General features: G+C 38.8%; 1 protein-coding gene across 6 annotated transcripts in view; it reads left to right on the top strand.

Moving 5' to 3' along the window:
- Positions 1 to 23721, top strand: part of PLS1 (plastin 1) — a 97219-nt gene that overhangs the window by 43325 nt on the left and 30173 nt on the right. For all 6 annotated transcript variants that reach the window (XM_019753598.2, XM_019753596.2, XM_074334020.1 and 3 more), the window contains exons 2-4: positions 14471 to 14576; positions 19483 to 19646; positions 21455 to 21584. In XM_019753598.2, coding sequence (XP_019609157.2) covers positions 14507 to 14576; positions 19483 to 19646; positions 21455 to 21584 — 364 coding nt within the window. In that variant the 5' untranslated portion in view covers positions 14471 to 14506. The remainder of the gene's footprint in view (positions 1 to 14470; positions 14577 to 19482; positions 19647 to 21454; positions 21585 to 23721) is intronic.

Below are 23721 nucleotides of genomic sequence, written 5' to 3'. Positions count from 1 at the left end.
TCGTATGAAGTAAGCCTTAGTGCTAGCTTTGATTTAACTCAGGGAAATACAGAACATAGTCTGAGAGTTGTAGAAGACTTTATACCTTTACAACTTACCAATTTTATTATTCAAATTTTCTATGTCTTTATTTATTTTATACTAATTAAGCTATCAACAGTTACCCTGTTTCCCTGAAAATAAGACCTAGCCAGACAATCAGCTCTAATGTGTCTTTTGGAGCAAAAATTAATATAAGACCAGGTCTTATTTTGCTATAAGACCGGGTCTTATATAATAAATATAATACCAGGTCTTATATTAATTTTTGCTCCAAAAGACACATTAGAGCTGATTGTCCGGCTCGGTCTTATTTTCAGGGAAACAGGGTAACACCTCCTATCGTAGTTGTGCTTTCATTAATTTCTTCTATTTCTAAAGTTGTATATACAACCGTGGTATCTAGATATTGATGCCTTGGTGTCTTAATGTTGACTGTGTTTTTCTTGATGGTTTTTGCTTTGAGTCCTAGTTTGATGTAAACACTCTCCCCCAGCATTGCCAATGACTTGTTCTGGAACTCTGGGCACATCATTTTGCTCCCCAGTCGAGATGCCAGTTCTCTAATCTGTGGAGTGAAGAGTGTGGACTGGATCTTATAAATGTTATAAATCAGTAATCTTCATTATCTCCGTTTCCTTGTTGGGATACCTATGTCTGATCATGAGGTAGTGGATGGGGCCTGCTTTGAAAAGTATAAAATGCTTGATAAATATAAAGTGCTGTTATTAACTTCTCTAATGCCAAGATTCTGGCGACAGAATTCCCAGAGCTGGTAGTGGGTTTGCTTCATTCCATTTATTAATAACTAAAGGTTCTTGGGCGAATATCTAGTTAGGATGAGGGTGTCCATCTCTTGTTAGTAGGAAAAAACTCCAACCTGTTATGTGTGTTGGGCTGGTAGAATCCTTCCATTGGTGGCATGCAGGTTGTTAAAAGAATGATAAAACTAGTTGTGTTAGCTAGTAGCTGTACTCTTGAAGAAAAGTGTGGTAATAGTTTGATAGTTGTTAATTCTTTGTTATATGGCATTCTTTGCAATTGTTTGAAAATATTTTTGGTGCTAATGATTTTTATCTGTAATTTATAGAAACTTAGGATTTGGGGAAAGATTTCTATGGATCCTTGCAAACACACACACATATATGACAATTCCATCTTTTGCCATTAATAAAGAGGTTCAGAGTTGGGTCTGCAGATTGTAAAATAAAGCACTTCAGAGTTTCAACTCCTGAAAGCACTGTTTTCATTTATATGGGTAAAAAGTGAAAAACTTCAAGTTGAAACCAACGTGTGTTTGGAGGTTAAACTTCACATCCTGACACGGAGACATCCTGTGGAGGACTCTTCTGCTCACTTGGACAGAAGCTGGACCGGAATGTCTGTGTTGCTTTGAATCATTTACATAGAAACTCTTGGCTGGAAATGGAGGAAGCACATTATAAACAGGAAGTAATGCTGGGTTATTCCAGAGCACTTGGAAGTGACTGTCGGCTTCCTGTCCCCTGACAGCCTTACGGGTGTTGGCATTGAAGCTTTCATTCTGAATGAGGCATTTCGCATTAAAGCCGGTTACAATCTGGGCAATTATCTCCCCAGTGTATAATATCCTGTGACTAAATAATACTTAGAAAATAGGTGTGCATCCATAAATATTTACAGAACAGTAATTAAAGGGAGGGTTAGAGGAAGTCTCCCTTTCCTCATTTGGACTGCCATTATGTATGAGAGCTGTATTTGTGGGGTTTTGGGTGGAGAGTTTGGGAGAGATTTTAGGAGTCTTGTTTCAGGTGTTTTTGATTGAGGGAAATGAGTTTTGGTCTGGAGAAGCCTTAGGGTAGCATGCTTGCATTTACCTGGGAGGCAGGTTTAACCCTTTGTCTTTGCTTTGTGCAAACTTAGAGACTGTGCACAGGGCAACTGAACCCAGGACAAAGATTCTTTCCAGCTGTAGGTCTGGTCTCCCAGTATCCCCGGACTACAGGGATGGGCATGTGGCCTGAGCTCTGCCAACTGGACTAACGTCCTGGAACGTAGATGCACGGAAGGTGGTTGGGGCACCTGGAGACAGTGCTATGAAGTCACATGTTACAGTTTCCACTGTGGAGCTCCTGAGAGCTGCCTGGCAGCTGCCCTTCAGAGCCTGCTTGTTCAGGCCTGTCTTGACTCTGAGCCAATTCCCAGGGCCCTTCCTGTGTGTTCCTTTTTTGGGGCAGATTTTGCCAGAGTGAGTTTTTGTTGCTTACAATCAAAATATAATAACTGGCACAAATACCAAGTAGGTAGATTAAATGTTTCCATTGTCAGTAGGTAAGAGGACACAGATTAGCCCAAGAGTCTTGGAAGTTATAGGAAACTCCTCCTTAGAAAATGTGGCTTGGAGTGAGAATATCACTTGTTTTTTGTGGCGTATAAAAAGTGAATTATTTACCTAGTTGAATGGAAAAAGGAAGAATCCTTTGGCTGGCTAGCACTGGTCGGCTCCAATACAAGTTGTAACATGCAGGAGACTTTGGAGACAGTGGGTGTTTTTTTCATGTCAGAGATGGAAATTACCTTGTAGGCAAAACGAGACTAACAGAAAAATTTAAGGCTTTCAAAAGAGTGACACCTTTTGATAGGATCACTCACCATCATTGTCACCAAGAGGTTAAAAGTAGAGTTTGTTTGTTTGTTTTAAAGGAGGGGGCTGCTCACATGTGGGGATCGAACCAGCAACCTTGGTGTTATTGGCACAGTGCTCTGACCAACTGAGCTAACCCGCCACCCCAAAAGTAGAGTTTTTAGCCAAGTATTTATATTATGTTGCATCATCTTATCACTTTGAGTTTTTTTCCTTTTTTTTCCCACTTTGACTTTTTTAAGTTTCTCAAGGGCAGTGGTATGTTCTTCCTGTTTAGAAGATTCTTCCATCATAGCTTGTAGCGTGGTTCAGGAGGTAGCATGCTAGTTCATTTTGAGGGCTGACGGTTAGGCATCGGCTGGGGGGAGGGATGAGGCTACGTCGAAAGGGGTCCCGAGGTGACTCAAGGCTCAATGGGAAAGAACTGCCAGAGGCAGGTAGCCTCCTGTGTTTGCCACCACTGGTATGTGCTTCATTGACTCCGGCACTAGACTGCAAATTCTTCGAGAGCCTGGTCCCTGTTAGTCACCATTTGATGGCCTTCAACACTTGGTACAATACCTGGCACCCTAGATGTTCCCAGGAAACCTGTGCTAAAATGAAATGAGGGCAGAGGAGAAATTCATGGGGAAATTTGAGCTGTGCTTTGAGGGCAGGTAAAGATTTGGGTGCAGGAGAATAGAGTTCTAGGGTCAGGAAATGACAAGAAGGAACGTTACAGGACCATCAGGAAGAGGCCTTAGGAGAAAGAGAAGGCCTTTCTCAGGCTGTTGTTAACAGGGAAGGATTAGAGTCTCCAGGCATAGGTTTAGCTGAAATTGTTGAGGCCAAAATCTGATGAAGGAAGTTGTTTGAAGTATAGTTTAAAGGAACAACAACAAAAAAGAGAAGAGAAAATTCAGTTGTGGGAGATGCCAGCTTTTGGAAGGTTTTCCTCCTCTAGAATTTAAAAAGTAGAAAGTAACTGGGCAGCTTGTGTAATTTGGAACAGAGATATAGTGACATCTCATGAAATTATTGTAACAACAAAAACAGCAGCAAATAGATTTGACAAAGAAGCCTGCTATTTCTAATGTTCCTACTTAAAGTTTATTTCAGGCCAATTTCTTTGAGAAGCCATAACTACATTAGATATCTGATCATGTATAAAAATGCTATTACAGAATAGTTGGAGTTTAATTTTTTTCAGTCTCATTCATTCCTGAACTCCTGTCTGCCATGCGTCTTTCTCATTCCCTTTGTGCTTTGGAAGAACAGTGCTGTGCCACGCGGTGACGGTGGTATGGGTCCTGCTGATGTCCGAATCAAGTCCGCCTTTGGAAATTGAACCAACGTGCAGAGATGTGATGCTTGGGGATAAACCTGCAAATACCTTGGATGTACATATTTTTATTCTCTGGGATTGGGTAAATTATTTTTGCCCCCTCTCTATCTGCAATGCATTAGTAACTTCCTGATTTTGATGATTTGTTGACTTTGAATGTTTATTATCGTAGCTAGATTGCCCTGCCATACCTCACACCAGGAAGCCTGCCATTTCTCATAGTATATTAGCACTCAGTTTGTCATCTTTAGCTAGAAATGAAATTAGCACAGAAATGGGGAGTCTTTCTGGATAAAGGAAAGGGAAAAAAGATACAAAAGAAGCCATAGGCCTGAAGGCCATTAGGCTAGGAATATAATCTTCCCTGATGATTGCTATGGGGGCAACTATAAACATACACTGAATTTCTGGCATTAGGTGTGGTGGCGGTAAAGTACAAATTATGACAAAAATAATCCTTATCTGTTTGTAAACTTATTCAGAAATACCGGGGGTGCCAAAAAAATGTATACAGGTGAACACTTTTCTCAGTGTCATTCAGGCAGTAGTTCGCTGTAATCAGAAGTGTCTGGACACTGATGGAACCACTTTGAGCACCTCTTGTAACTGCAGAAGTCAAACGTGACTTGTATTCATCTTTTGTTATTGGTGTATAGTGAGTATTACAAATTTTAATACAGTTTTCCTTTCTTAAAATGTGTATATATATTTTTGCCACCCTCTGAATAATTATGGTTAATTTTCTTTCCTAATTCGCAGTGTCCCAATACGCTCTATTATTTGAGGAATTGACACCCCCCCTTCCATTTTCTTTTTGTAAGTTGTATATGTTTATTGCTCTTTGTATATCAGTTTGGACTCTTTGTTGCAAGTAGTAGAAACCCAGTTTAATTGGCTTTTAAAATAATATTGTTTCAAGTAACCAAAAAAGTATAAGCACAGTGGACTCAGCTTTTAGCACAGTGGACTCATCTCTGCCAGGGCCTGTTTTCTCTTCACCCATTTGTTCTGCTTCCGGCTGTGTTGGTTTTGGCTTCCTTCTCAGCCCCAGGACCTCTCCTTGTGGATGCAATATGGCTGCAGCTGCTCCGGCCTCTACTTCTTCAGGAATATTGATCCAAGGGAGTCTCATACGGAAAGCTTCACAAAAGCCTTCTTATATCTTATTGGCTCCAATTGGATTATATGCCTATCCCTAAACCAAATCAATGGCCAGAGAATATAATGCGCTGTTGGGCTTGGACCTGGAGCTTCACTCAAATAACATGGATGGAATATAGGGAATGAGTGGAACCCCCAAACTACAACTGGGGCTATTAGTAGAAGAAGAGAAATAGTTGCTGGAGGAGAAAACAAAACGTGTTAAGGAAATTATACTTGAAGTGTTGGTGATATTGTAACATAGGAACTTGGGTAGTATTCCTGTGTTGAATTTTCCTGGAGAGCCAGAGAAGTTCTGAAGTGGGGAGTGAGGGTCGGGGAGAGTAGATGGGATATAAATAATAAACTAGAAGAAAAAGATCCTGTGATGGTGGAAAGATCCAGTTACCTGAGTTAGGAATCTGTAATTAATGGGCTCCTGACCTGCTGGCCCCTCTTCTCTCAGAGGAGCTGACATTTAGAAATGTCCGCCATTGGGATCAGGAATGTGGTGAGTGGCACATAACTGAGGCTGCGTTTTGGCACAGAGGCAGAATGTTTTCTTGTGGCCCTTAGAAGGAGCAAACATAAGGGAGTGTTTCTAGAGAGTCACACAGCATTTCCGCCAAGACCTCTTGGGAGGCCAAGTGAAGTAGTTTAGAATTAGGGAGGTGTGGAAGCAAATTAATAGGCTGGAGTTCTAGTGTGACACACATGTAGCTTTAGCATAATTCAAAGTGTTTGCCAAAGTTTAAAAATCAAATTTTAGATAAAAGTAATTGATTTCTGGCTTCCCTTTAAAAGTCAGAAGATTTGGCCACCTTTGGCCACAGTCCATTGGAACTCAGGCATGGCTTCCCCTTTCCGAGACCCCACTGGCATTGTGGACACATCAGGAAAGGGGTGAAGGCTGGGGAGTCAGGTGTGAAGGCTTCCTTGCTCCTCCAAGACTTCAGGGACCAGGGAGAATTTTCATGGGCTATGGAATGGCAGTGTTACCGAGCTTAGGGCCATGGGTCATCATTGATCAGCAGGTCTTGAGAAGAACTGACTCCCATTTCATAGATGGTCATCTCTTCACCTTATATAAGTTAGCTACATTCATTTGATGTTAAATTCAGTGAGAGCGTGAGGCTTCAGGAAGGTACTGAGGACTGAGTGCTCCATTTCTGTCGCACTCCTCAATGGTTCCACTGAGAATCTTCTGCGGGTGCTCCCGACCTAAGTACTCATCAATAAACTCTGTATCTTTTATCTGTACATTTAATGCGATTTCCTATTTCTCAACTGAAAAGTTTACTAATTTGGCTTGGCTAACAAAGGGGCAAAGATTTCTTGCCCTGTAGACAGGCTGGCTAGCTGTGCCTGTGCCAGTGGAGGCATGGCACATCCATTAGCCACCTGCTGGGGGGCCACCATGTCTGACAACGGTGGAAGGAGTTAAGGATGTAGGAAGTGGCCAGTGGACATGCAAAGACTGGAAGTCCAAGCTGTGGAATTGAAAGCATGTTAGTGAGGTAGTGTAAGAGTAACAAGATGGGTCAGACTTGGAAAATCTGAAGCAGAAAAGCGCTCCAGCATCAAGATAAGAATATACTGTTGACACCTGGACAACGCAAGAGCTGGGGTGCTAACCCCTTCACAATGAAAAATGTGCACATAACTTTTGGTAATACACAGGAGGCAGCTATGGAATTACTACAGTAGTTCAATAGGTACTACAGTTAGTTTTATGTAGTAATGACTTACTATTGCATCTTTATGTTTGTTTGCGTTTCTCTTGGCTGCCAGTGGTGCCATATATTCTGTAAGTGTTGCGGTGCATAAGTTTTGATAAATTTTAACTTTTAATAATAGATTTGTGTATATTTTATGGTGACATTTTATGCATTCGTGACATACCTAACTTTTTCTTAATTTTTTTTGATATTTCTAGGCCATGCAGTTCATCTCTGGGTTTATTTCAAATTGTTGCATAGCTTTTCCTAGTATATTGAAGAAAAATCAGTATGTAAGTGGACCCATGCAATTCAAACTCATGTTGTTGAAAGGTCAACTGTATTGTTTATTATTATTATTATTTTTATTTTTTTGTAGGAGATTGCCAGGCCTCCCTTTAAGAGGTCACAAGTAAGTCAGTTTGGAATCAAGTGTCACTTCATCCTAGGCATGTTGTACCTGGCTTAATTCTTCATAATGGTGCATAATTGTGATCTCTGGGATTGTGCAGGCACTGAGAAAATTATTTTGCTTATTTGATAGTAAAGTCTTTTAGCAACTACCTTTTTCAAGTAGATTGGGGTTTGGCAAATCCAAGCTGTTGGCTATTAAATTGGTCATTTTTAGGAAAGTTGACCTAGCATAGCTGTCTCTTGTAGAAGGAATGAAAAAACTGGAGCTCAGTTCTTTCAGTGCAGAAGGACGCTCAGGGACAGTCTGAATTACATTGTGCTGTTTAATAACTTGCTCTGTCCAAAGAGCAGTCCTGGCTGCTATGTAGAGTAGGAGACTAATATTTAACAAAGCCAGTGGCATCCCACTTCACACTCATATTAGAGCATCAGTAGACATTTTAATAAAGAAAAATTAAAAGGTTGATATGAAATATGAAGGTTTGCTTTTTTGCAAAATCAGTAATGCAGCTCCCTGTTGTGAAATGTGGTTGAAAAAGGAGATAGCTGGAAATATGGATAATGTTTTCCAGGTTTCCTTTAAACTAGAAAGTAAATTCTTCAATTAATTTATGTTTCTTAGCTGTTTATTTCTTCACATAGTGATTTAATCCAATGACATTGTCACCTTTAAATTTCTAATGGAGAGCTGAAAATAGGATGTAACAGGAAAAGAGAAGGGTTGTGGTGGGAGATGAGAGACAGTTTGTGAAGAAAGGGAGGAGGATATACCGTGTTTCCCCGAAAATAAGACCTAGGTGGACAATCAACTCTAATGCGTCTTTTGGAGCAAAAATTAATATAAGATCTGGTCTAATGTAATGTAATGTAATGTAATGTAATGTAATATAATGTAATATAACATATAATACTGGGTATAATATATATACATATATAATATAATACCAGGTATAACATAATATATAATATAATATAATACTGGGTATAATATAATATAATATAATATAATACCAGGTATAATATAATATAATACCGGGTCTTATATTAATTTTTGCTCCAAAAGACACATTAGAGCTGATTGTCTGGCCAGGTCTTCTTTTCGTGGAAACACGGTAGGACAATGGTAGAACTGCTACTTTACTCAACAAAGATACTGAAATGCTTTGGAACCTGTGATCCTAGTCAGTTCTCCAGAGAAACTCTATCGGAACATTTGTGTTTTTTAAGGCAACTTTATTTTGAGTTGGATGCCTCATTCTGCCCTGGTGCTGTCAAGTCTTTCTCAGGCACCTGGAATTTGCCCCTCAGTGTCTGTTGTCCTGGCATCTTAAACAGAGCCAAGCTTGAAGGAAACTCTTCTAGCCTCGGTCACCAATTCTCAGTCTTCAATTCTCTGTGGCTACCTGGGAAATGCCCATTGGCTCAGTCCATGGATTTCTCGGAGGTTCTACTAACTTTGTCTGGTGTCTGTGTCTGTCTCTGCCATCTCTGGGGCAGTGGTCTTCCTTGCTGGCATCCACGGAGTTCCCTCCCTCCCCATGGGGATACTCTCTCCCTTCTCTCTGTCTCCCTCATCTTCTGGCTTTGCAGAGATACCCTCCTCCTGCCACCCCATTCCCACGACACCAGCCTGCGTAAGCCCTAAGGTTTATGCTTCTACCCAAACCCAGATGGACCCATGCCAGGCTGGTTTTCTTCCTGTGCTGCCAGAATTCCTAAGATAAAAGGTAGTTATTTTAACTGATGGGTAGGGGGAGAAAAGAATAAGCACAGCTTGATATTTCAGTAAATTATTCTGCCACAATAACATTAACTGTTTCGACTGTTCAACATTGAAGTAATGAAAAAAGAATTTCCCCCAAGCCTTGAGGGGCTTTGGGAATTTTTTTCTGTTCAAAACTTATTCTTGTGTTATCTTTATTATTTTACTTATTAATTGTACTTAGTTTAAAATTTTTATGAGTTATTTAAGGCAAAGATACTCAAAAGTACAATAACAATTATAACCGATATCCATATACTTATACTCAGATTGAACAGATATTAAAATTTTGCTATAATTGCTATAAATCTATCTTTTTAAAAAAGTAATAGATCCTGCTGTAGCCCCCAGCTGTGTCCCTTGCCTCTCTCTCCATAGACAGCCACTACTCTGCATTTGTTGTGCCATTCCCATGTGTTTTTAAGTTTTGCTGCATATGTATGGCAACCTAAAAGCATATATAGTATTTTGTGTTTTTGTAATTTACCATATGGAGGATCTACTAGCGGGAAGGCTGCCTGACCAGGGCCAGTGGCTACCTCTGGAACTCAGTCTCAGGAGACTCACGCTAGGGCCCCAGTGAGAGGAAGGAAAACAGAACAGCCAGGAGTCAGAAGGTGCCAGTGAAAACAGCTGTGGTCCCTCACGGTTGGGAGCTAAGGGTTAGTAGCAAGGCATCAAAATCTTCTTGGTCTTAGGGCTGTTCCTAACACCTTTTTCTCTGAAACTATTCTAAGCGCTTTAGATCCTGCCAGGCATGAAGGATTGCCTACATTAATTTTGGGAAAGCTTTTTTAAAGTCTCAAGGAAATTCGAAATTTGAGGGAGGATGAAAGATCAGATCCAATTTCATCTAAATTGAGAAGTTCATTTTTAGAATCTACTTCCTTAACTTTCCAAATATGTATATTCAGTTGTGACAGGGTACACTTGAGGATTAAGAGAGGGAAAAAAAGGCTTTGATTGGGGAAAAAAGATTTCACTTACAATCATGTGGGCTTAAAGAAAAAGCAGAGGAGGAAAGCAGTGTTGGAATTGCTGAAGAAATGTAGGGTGCATGTTAAAATCCCTGGGAAGACAAATCTATTTACAGAATTCAGCGTAACCTGCCCTTTTGGTAGATGGATCTCTGGTCAGTGACCCTGGCCGCCTCTGGCTGCGTCTTTCAGGAATTACTTTGGAAAACTACGCTCTGCTGAGCTGTCACAGGCATCTGTCTATGTCAGGTGTTCAGGGCTATATTCCTCAGTGCCAAGCCACTGTTTGTGTACTCGTTAAATGGTAAGTTCTTCATTTCCAAAATTGCAAAATGCATTCTACTAGCTGTTTTCTAGAGTGTTTCAGGACTGACAAGTAATGTGCTTGATAAATATGAGTTGGTCTAGCTAGAATTTTCCCCCCTAAAACTTTACAAAGAAGTTTACAGAGGCTGATTTCTCTTAAAATGCAAATTATTATTTCACAATTATATAATATATGCTTATATATTATGTAAATTATTGTATGATTATTATACAAATACATATTTATATGTTTCTATGGCTTCATATCAGATTATATTTGAGAAACTGCAGACCATACTGACCTAGAGGAAGCAATGAGACAGATTTGGGTTCTGACACAGTTTAACTAGGGGACTTAATCACGTAAGTTACTCACTTTGAGACCATGAGAATGTTGCTCCATCCCATGCAGCATCCCTTCCTCGGTTACCAAAGTGAGAACAGCACCTGCCTCTGAGTGTTGAGGAGTAAATGAGAAGGGACACACAGTACTTAGTTAGGAAGTGCATAACACATTAATCATCTAAGTGTGGGTTTAGTGAGAAAAGTAAATACTGGGTTACTATTAGGGTCTTTGGGCTTTTGTTCTAAAATGTTACATCTGACTTTGAAAATTTGTGGGTGGAATACATTCTCTTCCATAAATTTTTTAGAAGTTAGTGCTGTTTTATTGTAGCAGAAACATTTTTTTCATTGAAAAATATCATAGTAAGCAATTTATTTGGGGATCACGTAACTAGAAAAGTCTTTTGCACACCAAATCAAATAACTGTATTTTCTTAGCCAACAGTATATACTGCAATATGTTTATTGTGCTATGTAAAAATGTCTGTTAGGTATAGTGTAAATAGTACTTAGTTTTTGAAGAATCGTAACATTATTATAATTTTGTAAAAACTTGGAAAAATATTGATCCTATATATTTAAACATGAGTCTATACTTGTATTAATAAAAGAGGCAACATAGTTTCCATTAACCACTCTACTGCTAAATCTTCATGCCTTTGTGGAAAGCTATAAATTAGTTCACTATTTTAATCACAGTGTTTTGCTTTGTAATGACATATAGGTGCTCTTGTTTAAAATTACAACATATATAGGTAGTTATATATTTTAAGCATATCATTATCAGCATTCAGTGGTGTGTACCTTCAGACCACTAGTATAAATTTTATTTTTTCCGATGTTTTCCACAACTGCCTCTATTGTTTTTCAGTTAGTTTTAATTTCGGTAGACTTATGTTCCCCCCCGACCCCCCAAATGAATAAAAGCATATGTAACAAAAAGTCAACCTCTTTCCCATGCTACCTCCAATCCCCCATTTTCCCTAGAAAGTGAATCAGTGTTACCTTTTTCTTGTATCATTCCAAAAATGTTTTACAAGCATACAACTCCATGGTTCCCTTTCACCACCATATTTAAGTCTTCTGCACTTTGCTTTGTTCTTTTAAGAGTATATCTTGAAGACCATTCTAAGTTTTTTGTTTATTTCATTTAAATACCAAAGGACTTGAAGCAGCTTCTATATACTTACAAAAACAAAATGTTAAAATTAAGAAACATAATATTGTATGGGTAATTTTCTGTTTCAATGAGTTTATGTGCTGGTTTTGCCTGATTATAGAAGAATAAAAGTATTTTATGTAATAACAAATGATGTAAATTTGAGTAGACATGAGCAAAGAATAGAACCCGAGGTATAATTTAGCACTTCAAATGCAAGGTCAACACAAGGACCTTTAATTTGCAGTCTTTCTGTGGAGTGCAAATTGCAAAATTGGACTACTATTTTTAAAACTTGAGGCAAGGGATAGAAACCACTTTGAATATGGGCAAGGTGTGCAGGATTGACCAGAGACCACAGGGATCCAAAGCCAGTCAAGACAGAATTAGCATTTTGCAGAAGTGGGGGATTGTGCTTAAAAATCCTGAAAGGACTGTTAATCTCTTTCAACAGAAAATAAGTTTCCCTGTAAATAGTTTTAAACATAGTAAAACATTCTAAAAGAGAATTCAATAAAATGTGGATGTTTAATGCTAAAATGTAAGAAACTGCATCTGGGGAGTAAGATGAGTTTATAAAAACAATCTGAAAAGCTCCAGTCAGTGGAGTAGGAAAAAGGGATGGATGGAATTCATCTTACTCCCCAGATGCAGTTTCTTACATTTTAGCATTAAAAAAAAAAAGTATATATATATCTCAAAATATTTAATTACACATTTAATTAGAGCCAGGCCCCAGAATAACTAAGAGATAGAAATCTATCAGTTTGAAAGAACTCCAAAAACACTGAATAAGTTGGTATACAGATTACAAATGACAAATGAGCTATACTCTTAGAGTGCTTCACATAATTTAATATGATTTTAAAATGATAACTGAAAAATTTTAATAAATAAATAATTTCAAAAATGGTGAGACTCCCTGAAAAGTTAGAAATGTTCAGAGTTGATGTTGTACCACTACATAAATATAAACATATGAAAAAGGAGAATTCTCTGTTTAGCTACAGTTCTTGTTATCTTATGAAACACTCATGATCACTTATTTTCTGAAATAACGTAGTAACTCTAGAATGTAATTAGGTGGACGTAAGAGGAATGCAGCATGATTTGTATTCATCTTTAGCTTTGCACTGAATAGCTTTACATTGAAGTAATTTTAAAATTGAGTTGTCCTGCTACTTAATGTAAGTAATTCCACCTTGAGATATTTATCTTACAGAAATAAATATGGATATGTACACATATTTATCTACAAGCATCTTCATTCAGCATTGTTTCTAATGAAAAATTGGAAGCAATGGAAATACCCTGAAACAAAGGATTTACCAAATAAGTTATGTTATAGTAATATGTGGCCATTAAATATTGTATTAATAAAGAACATGGAAACATATCATGTATTAGTCCAAAAAAATTACAATGTAGTGTACTCATATTTTTCACTCCCCAAAGGTACACATGTACTTGAAAAGGAGAACAGAAGGGTACACCGTGTTTCCCCAAAAGTAAGACCTAGCCGGACCATCAGCTCTAATGCGTCTTTTGGAGCAAAAATTAATATAAGACCTGGTCTTATATAAAACCGGGTATAATATAATAAACATAATAATATAATATAATGTAATACCGGGTCTTATATTAATTTTTGCTCCAAAAGACGCATTAGAGCGGATGGTCTGGCTAGGTCTTATTTTCGGGGAAACACGGTAGATAACAAAATGGTACTGGTTGATATTTCTGGATAGTAGGATTACAGGTAATTTTAATTTTCTGCTTCGGGAGGCAGCTATGCTCACCACTATACCACCAATGCTAATTTTCTGTTTTGGGTAAATGCTGCCAATTACTTTCTACAGTGAGACTACCTGCTTGCCTTTCTTACAACCCAGTTTTATATATTGTTTTTCCTTTCAGTTTGTATCGCTTATTCAGACTACGAGGGGACCCATGTACCTGGGAAACCCCTCAGAGGGAAAGGGAAAGTTGATGACCATGGCTGAACATTATAAAGCAAGGCATTAAAGCCACAGCCTCCATCTCTAGATGATCAGATTCTATGCACTTGGTTCTATTTTTGAACATTGTTTATGTCTTAAAATTGTACTTTCTGACCTTTCTTTACATGTACAAATGCTATACTTGTCTCAAACTCCAGGAGCATATTTTACTGAAATAGTAGGGTAAAATGTAAAGGAAAATGACACAGGCTACTAAGAAATGTCTATCCCTGTAAAATCACAGGGTGTAAAAAACAGGTGTTTCTTCCCCTTACCGAATCTCAGCTATTGTCTGGCTGACCTGTGCTGGAAAAGTTACCGAGGATGTACTTCTGTTTGTTCCTTGTCAGCCAGACCTCTCAGGTGATTTCTTCTAGGTGTTTTTTATTTTTATTTTTTTAACTTATATTTATTTAAGTGTGTTTTTCCAGGACCCATCAACTCCAAGTCAAGTAGTTGTTTCAATCTAGTTCTGGACGGGGCAGCTCACAGTGGCCCATGTGGGAATTAAACCGGCAACGTTGTTGTTAAGAGCACGGCGCTGTAACCAGCTGAGCTAACCGGCCACCTCTAATAGATGTTTTACTGCCTGTGTACTCTGGGTTGCTTAGATAAACATTTCTAAAGGGCTAATGCTCTTTCTGTATCATTGCTCTTTTTTAGATATCAAGACCCAAAGGTTGTCTTTCCTGTTCAAAGATGGAAAACAGCACCACAACCATTTCTCGAGAAGAGCTGGAGGAACTACAAGAAGCATTTAATAAAATCGGTATGCGTGAAAAAAGCTAAATGTGATCTTACTCTTCTGCTTGATGTCAGACTTCCAGGAATGGAACATTTCCTTTTATTGCTTCTGCCACCACCCATTCACCCCGAGATTTATTCCTTTTTTTTTTTTTTCTATCTAGGTTTCACTGGATTCTTTCTTTCTGTCTGAAAGGTAGACTGAAACTGGCTTGAATTTCTAGGAGAATTGGACTTTGAATTCTTTGATCATTTCTTTGCAGAGAATAATCCAGGTTAATGAATGACAGTGTAATTGAATACGCTTAACATGATATCCTCATTAGACAGAAAAAATATAGAAACACTTCCTTGTCTGTAAATTGAACTCTGACCTTCATGTGTTTGTCATCGATGATAATACTTTCTGACTTCATGCAGAATGTTTTAAAACCTTAATATTGTTTTTAAAGGCTGTGTGTCTTATTTTCCTTTTCCCTCATGCATTATTTTTAAAAATCCTAGGGTTGTTTTTAAAGGTCATTTATCTTATTTTTTTGTCACTTTTGAAAGGCATTCAGTGTTTTGTCTTTATGACATTATCATTTTGACAGCTTTGGATATTTCTTCCAAAAAAATTCCCTTATACTGTTGGATCGCAGTTCTTTTGTATTTTGTTCTTAGGAAACTTGTGACAAACAGGAGAATAAATACCACCTTTTGCTCTAGTTTGCAAGTGCATATAAGTGAAAGATGAACCCAGTGAAAGGTGAGCTCAGCCAATCGACATTCGACATTCGGGGTGACACCAACAACCCTGCCCCTTCCTCAGCCTGCTCCTTCTCTAGCGCAGCAGAGCCGACCATGAAAAACAGAGTCAGATGGTGGACCAGGGAGGATATAATTATCCCATTGGTGCCTAGATTTCTCACAAACCTAGTGAATAATGAGTGAATAATGATGAAAGTTAATGTAGATGAAATGCAATGCAGAATAAAATTTAGAGACCAATGCAAAGAAAAAGATTTAAGTTTAAAACATAGAGTTCTCAAAAAAAACCCCACCACCAACAACAAAAAACAATTAAATCTCTCAGAAAGCTCATGACTTACAAATTATTGCTATAAAATAATATTGTTTTGGAGACTTCTTCAAATCTCTTCTCCCTGTACAGCCATCTTCAGGGTAACTCAGACCTTCAGAATACAGTTTACATGATCTACATGATGAATGAAGTAGGCTCAGAGTGAATGCCTTAATCTTGGTCTTGTCTTCATTTTGGGAAAGACGCACTTGTCATTAGATCATTGCATGAATATGGTTTGATTTCCAAAACATTATAGTTATTAATAAAGTTTATAGGATATTGTATGTAGTGCCCAGCTTCTTTGCAAGACAGAAATTGGGCAGTTACTGTGTTTCCCCAAAAATAAGACCTAGCTGGACAATCAGCTCTAATGTGTCTTTTGGAGCAAAAATTAATACAAGACATGGTTTTATTTTACTATAATATAAGACCGGGTCTTATATAATGTAATGTAATATAATATATAATATAATATAGTGTAATATAATATAATATAACATAACAAATACCGGGTCTTATATGAATTTGTGCTCCAAAAGATGCATTAGAGCTGATTGTCCAGCTAAGTCTTATTTTTGGGGAAACACAGTATTAGAATATTCTGCTCATTTTGAGCATTGAAACAGAAGAAGTAATAAAAATTTATCTCTTCATTTGGCATTTCTGTTGTTTTCTACGTGCAGTTTGGTAGCTTGAATAAAAGTGCTACCTAGATCTTAGTAAAATGAATGAATTAGTAATCTGTTTCTTTATTTAGCACACCAACCTGAACCTTTATGACTCATGGACATATAATTCTGTAATATTTATTTAATGATGCTCTGAATAAATCATTTACTGATGGAACACTTCTGACAGCAAGATAATTAGCTCTGTGTGTGAAGTGCTGACAGTAGCAGAATATGTACTTGTTTACTTTATTTACAAGACAAATTGCTACTCATAAACTCAGTAATCCCTCTGCATATTTGTACCACACAGCTTTTCTCAGAGGCAGAAGGACCTGCCCATGCAACCTAACTAGATGGGATATTTTGGAGTCCCTTGGGGGAAGGGAGGATTAAAATATTTGTCTTATTTATTTTTTTCTTTTATAAACTGTGGTAAGGTAGGCATAAAATTTACCATTTTAACAATTTTTGAGTGTACAGTTCAGTGGCATTAAGTACATTCACATTGTTTTGTAACCATTACCACCATCCATCTCTAGGACGCTTTCTTTCATCTTCCCAAACTGTCTCTTTACCCATTAAATACAGGCTCCCTTCCCCACACCCCACCACAGCTACCACCATTCTACTTTCTGTCTCTATGAATTTGGCTACTCTACGTACCACATATAAGTGGAATCATACAGTATCTGTTTTTTTGTGTGTCTGGTTTATTTATTTCACTGAGCATAATGTCTTCAAGGTTCACCCATATTGTAGCGTTTGTCAGAATTTTCTTACTTTTTAAGGCTAAATAATATTCCATTGTATGTCAGTACCACATTTTGTCTATCCAGTGGTCTGTTGATGGACACTGAGTCATTTCTGCCTCTTGGCTGCTGTGAATAATGTTGCTATGAGCATGGGTATGCAAGTGTCTGTTCAGATCTCTGCTTTCAGTTGTTTAGGTTATGTACTCAGAAATGGAATTGCTGGATCATATGGTAATTTTATGTTTAAGTTTTTGAAGAGGAACTGCCATACTGTTTTCCATGTGGCTGCACCATTTTACATTCTCACTAGCAGTACACAAGGGATCCAATTTACATTTGTGATTGTGTATTGTGTTGTTGTTGTTGTTGTTTTAATACAACAGCCACACTCATGAGTGTGAGGTGGTATCTCATTGTGGTTTTATTTGCATTTCCCTGATGATTAGTGATGTTGAGCACCTTTCTGTGTGCTTATTGGCCATTTGTATGTCTTCTTTGGAGAACTGTCTATTCAAGTCCTTTGCCAATTTTTTAATCAGATCGATTTTTTTTTATTGTTTAGTTGTAGGAAAGTCTTGTTTCTTTCTGAACTATGATCTTTGTGGTAATTTAACCTGACCCTTGATTTCCTCATCTTTAAAATTAGAATAGTATTATTAACTAAATCAAGGCTGTTAGGATTTCATGAGATAAGGTAAGTCAAGTGCTTAACAAATCACTTGGCACAAATATGTGCTTGTAAAATGGTATCTACCGTGTTTTCCCGAAAATAAGACCTAGCTGGACCATCAGCTCTAATGCATCTTTTGGAGCAAAAATTAATATTAAGACCTGATACTATATTATACCCAGAATTATATCATTGTAATATTATATTACACTATAATATTATAACAATATTATGTTATATTATATTATATTACATTATATATCTGGTATTATATTATATCATATTATATTATATTATATTATATTATATTATATTATATTATATATTATACCCGGTCTTATTTTAATATAAGACCGGGACTTATATTAATTTTTGCTCCAAAAGACACATTAGAGCTGATGGTCTGACTAGGTCTCATCTTCGGAGAAACATGGTATTATTTCTTGTCACATCACACCTAAACCACAGAAGTCATAGGGATGGAGCTGGGATATAAGCACGCAGATTTGTCTGTCTTCAGAGCCCTAACTCTTACCTGTTCTTGTTAGTTTAGCATGACGGCTAGCAGGTAAATAACTTTTCCTCAGTCTTGTTTATTTTTAAATACTCTCCACCACAGGGCTGGTATGGAAATAAACCAGCCTAGTCTATTTCTCTATTTCAGAGTTATAGGAAACAATTCTGAACTGGTGATATGCTAAATAATGAGAGTTTGCTCAAAATTCAAAGAAAGCCATATTAATTATTGCAGTATCAAGCAATTTATCTCCCAACTGACTTTTGAGATAGCAATATTTTGGTTACTGTAGATTCCAGTTTAGAAATGTTCCATTGTTCTGAACAGTATTAATTATAAAATTTGTGCATGAGAGTTTAAAAGAAAAGTTTCTGTCCTTTATCATTAACTCCGTTGTAGTGATGGCAACTCTTTTACTGAGAGGACAAAGAAATGTAGGAAACAAAGAAACTCCCCAGGTGAGCCCAGAGAGCCTGTGCAGCTGGAGCTCGGCAACTCACCAAACAATCCTCAGCTCTGTTGCCAACTCTGGGCAGAAGTGTTTTGTGTCGCCTTTGTTCTGTGTTAAGGAGTGATAGCCAGTCTCTAGGGAAAACCCAGGGAAGGCCATCTCAGCGATGACATGAAAATGCCCAGAAACCAATTTCCCAAAGTCTAAATATAGGTGTGAAATTATTTCTTGAACACTTAATCTCAAAATGACATCAAACGTGATTCAGCTTACATAACGGTATCATAAATACATAATGAAGAAGCAATGAATTATTGACAAATGAGATAGAACTGCCACAAGGTGAAATATAGAACAGAAATGCCTTCTGTGTATTTTATATGCGCATATTTTATGTGAACTGTGTGTCTAGCAGGTCCATTTTGTAAATTCCATGAAAAAGTTAGACCATAGCTGCTGTATTTCTTACAGATATCTGAGACTTCTTCATGCTTAGTTCTTTGAAACCTAGTCATGTGCTAAACTTGAGTTTTTCATCTGTGAGAGTAATGTTTGTTTTATGCACTTGAAATACGCATGGTAGTCCTAAACCTATGGGGAGAAAGTCCATTTAAATATCACTTTTTTGATAAAGTGTAGACAATCCCTTGTACAGTTCAGGTGCAGTTGGGAAGGTTAGTTACCGCCCCTTGTGGAACAAACCAGAAAGCTTCTACTTGCGTGTGACTCTCCCACATGGCCTTCTGAGGACCCATCTGCAGCAGAGTACAGTGGACACTTGACAACCCCTAATTTATCCTACAGATATTGACAACAGTGGATATGTTAGTGACTACGAGCTTCAGGACCTGTTCAAGGAAGCGAGCCTTCCCCTGCCTGGCTATAAAGTGCGCGAGATCGTGGAGAAAATTCTAGCTGTTGCTGACAACAACAAAGATGGCAAAATCAGTTTCGAAGAATTTGTGTCAGTAAGTAATCTAATCCTCTATGGCTACTGATGATTTTGCTTCGAGAAGAATTTTAATGTCACTGTTCTCTTTGGTTAAATCTGGCTACGGAGACCAGAAAAAGTACTACTTTAAAATCAATGATGATGATAATAACAGTCCACAAATAATTCACAAAACAAAAGAAAAAAACCATTCTTACATCGTTGGAATGGAAGTCCGGTTTAGAGAATAATAATAGTTCATGCCCTAGTAACACTACAGTTGAATTCAATGCTTAGTGACTATCTGTGTGTGGGGAATATTTTAGTATCTTTGTAGTTGGCTTTGAGAAATTGAATATTTTTTGAACTGAAACAGCTACGATATGGAAGCTGATATGGAACTGAATTTGCATCTTCAGTTTCAGCGAGTGCCATCAGGTCAATTTTGATGCTAGCTATGATAGCTTTGTTTCATTATTAAACTATCTCAAGGTGCAGGGAACTGAACAAGATGGAAAATAATACACGACTCAACCAAGAAAAGAGAAACGGATTATAGAACTGAGTATTGAATATTATGTGTTTCAGACCTCTCAGGCCAAGAGAGATGGCTTGGCTAGGTTGCCATGCCAGTTGGTGGTTGAGCAAGGGCTCTTAGTTCCTTTCATCAACACCACCGTGACTGTATTTTCTGTATGAATGTACAAGCATTAGTGCAATCCAGTAAATATTTATGAGATGTAAATTGTCTGGTTTTGCATTCTTTACTCATAAGCAAATATTTGAGCTCCATTCTTGCCGGAGCTCAATAAAAAGTTGCTGAACGAAAAGAAATGTGACCCCTGCTTTCATGGAGGAGCAATGAGGTCGGGAAGGCAGCATCCCCAAAATGGGTGAAAGATAACTGTGACAGCACAGTACAGGCCTCTTGCAAGTTTATAGTAGATGGAGTTGAACTTGGTGGGTAGGCTAGAGAACCCAGGGACTCAGGTAAGGTTTCTGGAAGCTATGAAGACTGAGCTGACACCTGAAGGAAGATGTTAAACAGGCAAAAGGGGGGGATAGGGGAAAGGAATAATGCCTGAGGCAGGTAGCAGCGACAGACTGAGTAGAGCCTTGTGGCTGTTGGGATGGTAGATACTCTCAAGCACTTGGGAGCAAAGGTCCCTGTGGCTGGAGCTGAGATGCAAGGGCAAGGGAACATGCTAGAGAACTAAGCTGAGGTCAGGTCATACAGGGTCTTGTAGGATTTTCATTTTTAGCCTGTGATCAATAGGAAGCCAGTGATGTGGGAGGAAAAGAATGTGAAGTGACACCATCAGATTTGCATTTTTAAAAACTCACACTGGCTGCTGCTTGGAGAACCAAGTGAATTCAGTCTAGTCAACCTCTAAGAGTCCAGTGAGTACTTGGGAGAGGGTGTTTCTCTAAGCCTGTGTTATTCCTACAAGAGCTGACTTACTTACATCATCATGCATACGTTTGAGATATTCAGACAGGAAAATACTTTCATTAAGGCACTGAAAACTCTTTATCATTTAATCAGTTCTGTAGTTTCAGTACAAAGAGATTATGGCAAGTCTAGAAGAATCATTTCAATGCGTTCAATTTAAGCTTAATTACAACAAAATGTCTTCTAGTGGTTGGGGTGCAAACATTTGTCCATTTTGTATTATTGGTAAAATGACAGAGTTATCTGTGTACATAAGCAGTAAAGTGTAACAATGCCTGGTTAGTATTTATTGATGTCATTCCAAATAAAGAAGTCTAAATAATTTTCCTTCATGTTCCAAGTATTCCTATATTATCTGATCAAGACTCAATTTTACTTTTATCCCATTCCAGCTAATGCAAGAGTTAAAAAGCAAAGACGTCAGCAAAACGTTCCGAAAAATAATTAACAAGAGGGAAGGGATTACTGCTATTGGAGGCACTTCATCCATTTCCAGTGAGGGAACCCAGCATTCTTATTCAGGTAACCTCCCACTCCAGATTTGAGCTTTAAGCCATTGATTCATTCAACAAGTCTCATAGTTCATCAAATCTAAGATGGTATTCATTGTAATTCACACCATTGTTTTATGTACCATTGAGGGAAAATCACACTAAATTATAACATTCCATCAGATTTGAAATACATCTGAATTCCAGAGATGTCAGAATGAAAAATCCTAGAATCAATGAAAACAATGAGTTCCTACTATGTGTCAGACACAGTGCACAACAAAAAATAAGTTATTTAGCTTTTTAGCATTGAATGGTTTGACCATTAACTTTGGATGGATTTTTCATTCTGACTGGTGAGGTGAGTTTAGCTTTAGACCTAATCCAGGAATTTGTGGAAGGGTTTATTGCAAGGACGTTTCCCTTCCATTTTCTGGGAGCTGAGATTCCTGATTCACCTTTTATCAAGCAACCAAGTGACTGGAGAGCACCACACCTGATTACTTGATCTGATAGAAGCACTGGACTGTTGCCCAGTGGGAAATCCAGTCACATTAACTCTTAAGATGAGATGCCTTTTCCCCTGTTAAGCTTACCTCTCGGGGTTGAGATGTCTGAGAATCTTTGGCCAAGTTCCTTTCATTCATATAACACAACGTAATTAGGACTATGCTTTTAAGATTTTTCACAAAAACTCACTGTCGTGCGGGGGGCCCTGCTCGCTGCGCCATTTGTCGTGCACGGAGGCCTTCTCGCCGTGCCATCTTTCAGGCGGGGTGGTCTGCGGGGTCTCTGCTCCCGCTCCCTACACAAGAACGCAGGATATGGTGACGCTGAAAAGGAACACCCATGGAGCCATAGGTAGGGGAGTCATACCACTATGGTCTCAGTGGAGGCTGGGCCCACCTGACGCTGACCTGCCGTCTGCTTTTCCGCCAACCGACCGACCAACGACTCTCCTCCACTCTCTCGACTCTCCTCCCTCTTCCGCTCTGCTCGGCTCCTCGGCAATCCTCGGCAGCCCTCCGTAGCCGCAGCAGTTATACCTGCGGCCAATTGGCTAACCGGCCACAGCCGACGGCCAATCAGCCACAGCCGTTGGCCATTCACCACCCGAGCCAGCACCCCTTCACGTGAGGCCGAGAGCCTGTAAACTACTCTCTGGGGCTCTGTCCCCACACTCACTGTAACTTTCCCCCTTGCACACTTGCACTTCTCCCTGTTGTACTTTTTTCCCTAACCTTTTCCCACTGTGTCGCGTCCAGAGCAACACAGGCAGTGATCAAACGAGAAGGGGCGGTGAAGGGTTGGTGAAGGGTTAAGAAAGTAAGAAACAGAAATCAAGAAAGTTAGGAAACAGGGGGCCAAGGGTCTCAGAGCCTCAAAGGACTGAGAGCCCCAAATCGGCCAGTTGTGGCTTTTATTGATGCACACACAAGAAAGCAACATTGTTTTCTCCAAGGTCTGTGAATTTCACACATTATACTAAGAAACTGATGTGAACTAATAACCCTTGCCTGCAAGCAGCTGAACCGTCAGTTTCAGGATGTACCTCCCAAAGGGACAAAACCTTTATGCTGAAACTTACTGAAATGGATAGATGGAGAACTGATGTTATTACACCATTGAATCTCTTCCCAAGCAGGTTGTGGGAAGGAATGCAGCCTTAAAGGCAGAAGCTCTCCTTAATCGGGGAAGGTGGGGGTCTATGCCCACCTCTATCAACCCCGTGGGTTCTCCTGTAGGTCCCCACTCGACTGTGCCTGGCTTGAGTTGTCCCCCCCCCCCCCCGTGGGGAATCTTACTTGTCATTGGCTGACCAGCCATCCTCTGGGGCCAAACAGGGAGACATCAGGTGTAAGCACAAAGGTGAAGCAAAGTCCCTGAAAGGATTAGTCTCACAGACTCTCCTTTCTTTAGGGCAGGTATGAGGGGACAGATGGGTAGGCTGCTGTGTGACAACACCACTGGAAAAGTGTGGTAGTAAAGGCCACAGTCTACAGCAGCTACTGTTAAGTGATTTCTATATCCATTTTTTGCAAGGTATTCACTCTTTAACTCCATTTCTGCCTGTCCATTCTAATGAAAAGGCTTCTTCCTTTTTAAATAAAACCTTGTTATTAAGGTAACGTACGCCTTTAGCAAAATCCTGTAATCTTGAGTGTATA

Source organism: Rhinolophus sinicus, linkage group LG01 (assembly GCF_036562045.2).
Source record: "Rhinolophus sinicus isolate RSC01 linkage group LG01, ASM3656204v1, whole genome shotgun sequence".
Classification (NCBI taxonomy): domain Eukaryota; kingdom Metazoa; phylum Chordata; class Mammalia; order Chiroptera; family Rhinolophidae; genus Rhinolophus; species Rhinolophus sinicus.
Note: the sequence above shows the minus strand (reverse complement) of the source record. Positions and strands in the feature narration are given on the sequence as shown.